Here is an 8,114-nt window from a genome sequence, read left to right as displayed (position 1 = left end):
ATTGTTGACGTAAACACCGATACTGGATGCATTGAAAGGTTGAAAATTGAATGGATTCTTGTCGTAGGCGCCGGTCAGTGCATCGGCCGAGACAAGTCCGACCACTATCTTAGTAGGTAGTTTTGACTGATACAAATTGTCCCAAATAAAACTAGTTTGCCCTGTCGGTACAGAAGCCGTCTTAATCTCCGTCTTGACAAAAGGATACTTGGCTGGTGATATCTCTAGTGCTTTATTAAGACCGACTAACACGCCGGGATTGACCTGTACCCGACATGCGCGGAATATCACTTCCTGTAGCTCTATTTGATAGTTAGGATTGCTCTCCCCCGACATCAGTACAAAGGCGTTTCTGTTTCTGTAGAGTTTTATCTCCACGTTGACTCCATTTAAGATATATCGATCGAGGCGACAGAGGTCCTCGGCAAGCGGACCAATCAGATCAACGGATAAACTATCTTTAGTGAATTCATTACGGCTGAACAAGCCGCTGTTGGCACCGTCGGGGTCGGTCTCGTCCATGCTGCCGGGCGTGTCCTGGTAATACAGTTGAGCGGAGAGTTGCGTTGCCTTCGTAGATGTTCCATAATTCAACAAACTCTGTATGTAGGCCTTATACGCGTAATTGCCCGAGTTTCCTGATAAGATCTTTCCCTGTAGCGACACGTCCACTTGTCCCCAGAGACTATGTAAAGGGATATTTACGAATGCTGTGCTTTCGTTTGCAACCAATGGCGATCCATCTTGTTTGAGTATACGAGTCTTGACGAATAGTTGACTTCTGCGTAGATCCAAGTAATCGCTAGACTGTCCCGATATATGGAATTCGATCGGTCCACTCCCCGAGATTTGAGAGACTAGTCGACAGTCGACAAAATACACCTTCTCTACACCGGTCTGGGTGGGTGGTAGAGAAAACAGCATGAGTTCTTTCGGTAGACCTTCGTTAAATTGCTCGGCCGTCATAGTGAAGTAAAGTTACTTCTCCGTGGCTTCTTTTTCTTGTTGTGCGTAGATTTCGTATGACTCTTTCGTTTTTCTCCCTTTTCCCGACGCAATTCCGAACGAGCCTGTTCCACTACTTGCTGAGTGGGTGAAACGATCTGTACAGGGGGTTGTTCTTGTTTCTGTTGTTGATGCTGCTCGTCTCGCCCTACTGGTACAATGTAAGATGGAATAGATGAAGAATGTCCGAGACTTCCACCAACCTGTATCCTATTGTCGTGTCGAGGCAGAGTAGTTTTAGCCGAGCGAATGAAAAATCGCGTCCACTTATCCACATCCGGCAGGTAAACTGTCATTTTTTTTTAATAGTAGGAATGGATAAGTTTTAAAATGAAGAGTTAGAGTGGTGGGTTTTGTTAGTACCACCGCGTCTGCGTTTTCTTCAGTTTTAATCCAGATTTCTATAGAGCGCGTTTCTTGTAATATAACAGGAAAGTACAGCGGACTGCTGTACACGACGTGCTTTGTTCGTTCCGGTTGGATGCGTCTCAGTAACGGTCTCCGATCGCCCGACACAAAGGTCGTACCGATAAGGTCACAGTATACAAACAGGCAGGTGTCGATCGAATCCTTTAACCCGATCTCGATCAATCCCATATACCAGGTGTTGGGTAAATACAGCGGGGTTTTAAATTCGCTGATAAAGTGCCACGGTGTATTGGTGGGGTGGTATTCGATACTATCCGTACACGAGGCTACAACGTAAATGTCCATCACAAATTAACGACGGTACCCTCATCTATCCAAGAATTATACTCGCTTGGCCAGTTTAGCCATTTAACCAACAATTGCTTGTGTCCTTTACGACGTCTCGTTTTAAGCACGCGCTCTATGCGATATTGTATGTCTTCCGGATTAACGACCTTGTGCAACTCGCTCTGATAGAAGGTTCCCGAAACGTCCCTATCCGCGTAATCCTTTAGTTTGTATAACGGAATGTCTTGTTTATACACTCGCTCGACCACCGTGAATATCTCGCCGGTAAATGTCTCGTGGTATCCTCGATCGAACGTGCGCCTCAGATGCGATATGCGAACCTTATCGCCGAGCTTAAATTTAAAAACACCTCTCAGTTTTCGGGGCTTCGACACACTCTTCTTCTTTGTCTTAGGCTTCCTCGCCTTCTTTTCCGGAAAATACTGGTGTATCAATACGTCCACCTCGTTTTCGCTAGTGACGTCAGCAGGAGCTATGCCTAATGCCGAGTGAGGTGTGTGATTGTAATTGTTCACCAAATCGTCGAGTATAGGTAAATACACGTACGTTTGTTTGGCGTTGAAGTAACGATACATGATGTTGCGTAATGTCCTTATAAATCTCTCACAATGGGCAGCTTTCGGTTCGTTGTTGCTGAGAAAATGGTCAATGCCCCGGTCTCTAAAGAACTTTTCAATTTTATTGGAAGTGAATTCTTTACCTCGATCCGAGTATAGCTTTTGTGGCTGTCTGATCTCGAATATTTTTGCAAACCCCTTTATGGTTTCGCCGGCAGTCTTGTCTTTCAATGGCGCCACCATCACGTAGCGAGAGAATACGTCTATACATATCAATATGTACCTGACATTTTCGTTATACTTAGCCAGATTTTGTACATCCATGAGATCAGCTTCAAATTGTTGATTGAGCCCTCCTGTCAATATTTTTCGACGGCGGAAACGTCTGCGCACGGGTCGATTGAGACTGTAGGGGTCCTGTGTTTGGAGCCAATGTCTTATCTTGGTAAGTCCGATATCGTATTGTCCTTTCTCGCGAACTATCCTATACAGCTGTTTCGGGCTGCGAAACGAACCGGGCTGTTTTAAATTGAAGTAAATACTACTGAGATAGGTGTTCAGGTCGTCCGGCATCCGCCGGCGGCGGCGGCGGGGTTGCGCCATCACCTACGAATGCACACGCTAGCAGTACAGATTCCTTCAGGTCGCATAGCAGAGCGAAAATATCAGGTGACAGCGCCAGATCTCGCGTACCCTTTTTAACTTTTATCCAGCAGCTACCTTTACGTCTCGATATCGACAAGCTGTGGTTGTCGTCTATTTTACACAGAACCTTGTTACGCCCGCCCCATTCCACTTCCATCATGTCAGAACGTTGTACACTGCCTTTCGTGGTTCCTTGTTCCATCTACGTGGGCGGCCCGTCCCAGAGTAGTAAGACTACTTTCGTGAAACGTATGATTATGGGTGTAGACGGGGGTATTTTTACTCGCCGACCCGGAAAGATAGTGTACGCTTACTCTAGATGGCAACCGGCGCTGTCCGAATTAAAACAGAAATGCCCGGATGTCGAGTTCTTTCAGGGTTTGCCTGCGAATCAGGAGTTAGAGAAGTGGGCTGGGGACGGAGACAGGGACATGCTGTTGGTACTGGACGATTTAATTTTTCGTATCGTTCAGGACTTGGACTACCTGGAGCTGTTTACCGTGGGTATACACCACCTTAAAATCACCACGGTGTATCTGTCCCAGAACATATTTGCACAGGGAAAATACGCCAGAAGTATTAGCCTTAACGCTCACTACATAGTGTTGTTTAAAAACCAGAGGGATAAGATGCAGTTATCTGTCCTTGCCCGCCAGATTTTCCCCGGGAATACGTCGTATTTCATGGACAGTTATAAGAGAGCGACAGAGCCCGAGTACGGTTATCTAGTGATTGACCTGTCGCCTAGGACCCCGACAAACCTACGCACACGTATATTCCCCGGGGAGGTACCTATTGTGTATTCCCCCAAGCATTTACAACCCCCGTCGGATTTGACGAGATGAGCGTGAACTTTAAATCTAACTGGAATTACGTCACACTGTTAGCCCGGACTAATCCTACCCAGCGGAAGTGTTTAATCGAGACCATAACCCTACCTCAAGCGAAAGCCCTGTGTGAAATCATCCGAAACGTGGTATACAATCCGGCCGTACCTTCGTCTACTTTATACCTGAAGAAGTTACGACGATACAAGAAAGTACTGTTTCGTTTAGCGGAGAGGGGTGTATCCCTAGAGGAAAAGAGACAGATATTACAAACAAGAGCCGTGCCATTCTTGAGTTCACTACTCAAACCTGTTTTACCAAAATTAGAAATACTGGTGAAAAATGGCTAGCGAATACGTTGTATTACATAGGGAAAAATACGAAAGTATGCTACGATTGAATGAAGAACAAAAACCGGACGAAAGTAAGACGAAAAAGAAAGAAGAACAACGAGCGGTAGTGGTAACTTATGCGGGTGACGGTCCACCCGGACAACGTAGCAAGTCATTTTTATCATGGATGAAATTATGAATAAAATGTTATAGATTTATATATCCGTTTTCGTTTCGTTCTAATGCTACATCGCCGACAAAAAAAAAAAAAAAAAAAAGTTGTACTCCTGTATCTAAATGACCCTTTTTTTTTCAACAAGTCTTAACCCTTAAGACCTTTTTTTTTCTCTTAAGTCTTAACCCTTAAGACTTTATTTTCTTGCCACAGATGCTACATCGCCGACATTTTTTAACTCATGGACTTTAAATTTTTTTTTTCCTGTGTCGGCGATATAACATCTTTGTGTCATGACCATTTTTTTCCCTAAGTCTTAACCCTTAAGACTTTTTTTTTTTTTAATAACCCTTAAGACTTTACCCTTAAGACAAACAAAAAACGATATATATTTTTTTCTTTCATTTCATATTACAAAAACATGTAGCGCGGGTTGGGTCATCAGTTCATCTTCTCGTGTGAAGAACGCCTTCTCAGGGAGAAAACTACGTCCGATTCGGAATCCAGCGTGGACATAGACATGGTCTCCGGAATCGTCTTGACCGATCGTAGTCGTCTCCTGATCCCGTAAAAGATGGCTAAACACATCAACAGGACAACCAGCACGAGCAGACAGATTAAAACGATGAAGAGGACACCTGTTAAAATAAAATAAAACACAAAGTTATGTACCAAAAAAGAAAAGAAACACTACACGAAGTAAAACCAATTTGAGACCGCACCTGTTGGTTATTTCCAGACCGATTAAAACCAATTAACAACTATACTCACTGTCGATAAACGACGACGGCTCAGCGAGGCCTTTGATGGTCGAGACCTCTATCGCCTTGTCGGTGGTCGTCGTCGTTTGATTGGCGGCGACTTCAAACGGCAGTCCCGGCGGTAGGGGTGTCGTGTCGAACCAGGTGTCATTATCCTGTATATTAAAAAAAAAAGGGGGGGGGGGAATTAAAAATGCTATCTATTTTCACTTAAATAAACGAATAGATAAAACTTTTTTTTTTTTTTTTTTTTAAACATACCGTGGTGGTGGTGGTGGTGATAGTCATGGAAGTGGTAGTGGTTCGTCTCCTAGTGCTGGTACGAGGACTATTCTTGGTTGATGGTGTTACTGTTGTTTCATCGGAAACTGTCCACTGAGAAAAAAAAAAAAAAAAAGTATCAGAGAGAGAGAGAGAGAGAAGAGCGCGATAGAGAGAGAGAGAGAGAGAGAGAGATTTTTTTTTCTCACAACATACTTACGTTACACGTCGTTTTCCCTAGGACGACGGTGGCATTAGTCCATCCCAAATCCTCCATCACTGTACAGTTGACGCCCTTTGGAAAACGGATCTGAACGTAGGTCACGCTAGGTGCGGACTGTCCCCTCAGTTCAAAATCCAGCACTCTCCATAGTTCTAACCTCGTAATCCTTAAGGGTAAGGGCACGTCCACCACCGTCAAAACGTTACTTGGGCAGTCCATTACAACATTTCCCCTAGTCCGGCATCCTGAAGGGAAGTTTCCCGTCGCATCCATCATCATCATCATCATCATCATCATCATCATCATCATCATCGCCATCTTGTCAAATGTCAAGTGCGTAGGAGAAGAAGGCGACACCCAACCCTCGCGCATGCGCCTATCGATACCTTATCGATGACCATGTACTGATCTCCCCTTATCTAATGTTATGCGTAACTCCCCTTTAATCTAATTTGATTATATATGAAAATTAGGTTTACATAAGTAACACTTGTTCCTACTGTATATATTTTTTTTCTATTCTATTTACAGGGTTTACATCAGATGCGGGTACGTTTTTTCTAAAAAATCTATTTCTGAATCATACCATTTTGAGTATCTGTCATCGGAAAAATCGTCGTCGTCGTCGTCTTCACCTAACCAACCTAACCTACTGTCATATCGAAGTATTAAACGTGTAATAATCCTTTCTATACCCTTATCGCTTAGACAGAGTTCAAACTTTATTACAGATAATAGTTTCTTCAATATCTCATGACTAAAATAACACGGACAGCAACCGAATAACGACTTTACTACGTGTAAAAGTTCGTAATGTTTTGAGAATTTTACCCTGAAATTCTGGATAGCTTTCTCCATCACATATTTCTTGTAAATGTTACTTTCTGTAATGTCTATCATACTCGCGTTATTTACTTGGTATACAGCTTCTACTACTTCCCTACTACATTCCGATATCGCTTTTATTACGATTTCTAAACAAAAAGTTGACAAAGACTTAGGCTTGACCTAAAAAAAAAAAAAAAAAAGGGAAAGGGTCAGTCGGAATTTGGGTCTATGGTTATGTCTAAGGGTTCCGTTCTGATACCATCGTCTAAAACCCTCCTTTTTACGTAATACCCCGTAAAGCCACAGCGGTTTTGTTCATAGGTGAACACAGTGTTGTTGATTACTCTGAAGCCCCTATTAATCCCCGACCTGGTTTCTTCTTTAAACAGTACGTCTTTGTACATGTTGATAGGATGGCGTAACTGATTCTTATTTATACCTTTACAGCTAAATTTACTTTCTACCGTATCCCCAGTACTCTTCTGCACGGCGTACGTTTTGGCGCAAAGACAAACCATAATCTGTCCGGTCATTTCCACTTTGAAGAGTCCTGGGGTACGCTTTGTGTATGCTCTAGCCTCCGGAGTATCTGTGCGGGGAAACCAATGGTTTTTCTCGCGCACAAATTCGTCCTTTAACTCGGGCCGGATGAGATCTTCGAGACATTCTCCCGACAGTGCCATGTAATACGAATCCGTATCCATCGCCATCAGTTCGAAGTCTCGACGATCTACGTACTTATCCAAACAGTCATAGTAAAAACTTAACATTCTAAGTTTTGCATATTGGAGAATGAAAAACCCTATTTGTATGGGAATGTCTAGTTGGATTCGGGATTTGCTCGATTCGATTTCGTAGTAATCATCACCAAGTTCGGTCAATGTTTGAAAGTTTTTACTGTTAACATGGATGTACGCTTCATCGTCCGAGGCGTAATAGTTAACGTTACTGTGTCTGTCTTTCCTCATGAGCATTGAACCATAAGAGGAATTACCAATTAACTTGTTTGTTTCGGCGATAATGGACAGTCTCGGATCCGCGTCACCGGCCCTTCTAGCATCACTTATATCTTGCGTAAAACGTTTAAAACAACATTTAGGGTCGTACTCGACCAACTTGTACACGCGCGTTATCTCCAATCCGTGAGAGACATACCATTTGATGAGCGGTGTGGCCAGCAACATCTGACGTGCTCGCATCCCTCCTATTAACAACCTTCGCGGCTTTGTAGAAGCGCCTATTTTTCTGCCTAACTCCCGTGTGTACCTACCTAATGCTTCGTATGGCACGCTAGTATTACCAAATATCGGGGACATTTCTCCGAACATGTCTCTCAAGTGGTGAGGTACGCTGATGTCAACTTCAACGGCGCCAAATATTTTACCCGTCATTATACCGTCTATAATAGACTCGGGAGTCCTACAGTCGTGTTTGTCGCGAGTAGAGCGATTGCAGTATTCACGCATTCCCTCGTTTTCGCGTAGCATGCAGTCGAACTCGCACTCCCAAATGTGACAGACACGGTAGCCGCGTGAGCGTATGTAAGTTCGCCGCGATATCGTTCGCTCGCGTAATCGCCTCTGTTTAGCCGGATCGACATTTTTCAGACAGTCGTGACCGTGGAAATAGCAACCATCAAATTCGTAAACGATCTGAGTACGTGAATCGAAACCATCGACCCTGTACGGCCCGATTCGTATCTCTTTACCGCTATTCATACGGTGTTGTATTTCACAATCTCTATTCTCCGATACCCAGTCCAGCCACTTAAAGGCTTTTAAGT

The 8,114-nt window shown here is 43.7% G+C and overlaps 3 protein-coding genes across 3 annotated transcripts in view; all 3 read right to left on the bottom strand.

Moving 5' to 3' along the window:
* The window catches only part of LOC117317514 (uncharacterized protein F54H12.2-like), a 2,880-nt gene extending 1,914 nt beyond the window's left edge, over nucleotides 1-966 (bottom strand). The window contains exon 1 of the mRNA XM_033872328.1: nucleotides 172-966. Coding sequence (XP_033728219.1) covers nucleotides 172-966 — 795 coding nt within the window. The remainder of the gene's footprint in view (nucleotides 1-171) is intronic.
* Nucleotides 967-1,718: 752 nt separating this feature from the next.
* Nucleotides 1,719-2,882, bottom strand: LOC117317512. Its single transcript, XM_033872327.1, has one exon. The coding sequence runs from the start codon at nucleotides 2,880-2,882 to the stop codon at nucleotides 1,719-1,721; it is 1,164 nt and encodes a 387-aa protein (XP_033728218.1).
* Nucleotides 2,883-4,698: 1,816 nt separating this feature from the next.
* On the bottom strand, nucleotides 4,699-6,162 carry LOC117317511. The gene is made up of 4 exons (XM_033872326.1): nucleotides 5,501-6,162; nucleotides 5,281-5,394; nucleotides 5,030-5,174; nucleotides 4,699-4,896 (listed from the first exon to the last, which is right to left on the bottom strand). The coding sequence occupies exons 1-4, from the start codon at nucleotides 5,873-5,875 to the stop codon at nucleotides 4,700-4,702; spliced, it is 831 nt and encodes a 276-aa protein (XP_033728217.1). The 5' UTR covers nucleotides 5,876-6,162; the 3' UTR covers nucleotide 4,699.
* Between the last annotated feature and the right edge of the window lie 1,952 nt (nucleotides 6,163-8,114).

This window comes from Pecten maximus, chromosome 19 (genome assembly GCF_902652985.1).
Source record: "Pecten maximus chromosome 19, xPecMax1.1, whole genome shotgun sequence".
NCBI classification, from domain to species: domain Eukaryota; kingdom Metazoa; phylum Mollusca; class Bivalvia; order Pectinida; family Pectinidae; genus Pecten; species Pecten maximus.
Note: the sequence above shows the minus strand (reverse complement) of the source record. Positions and strands in the feature narration are given on the sequence as shown.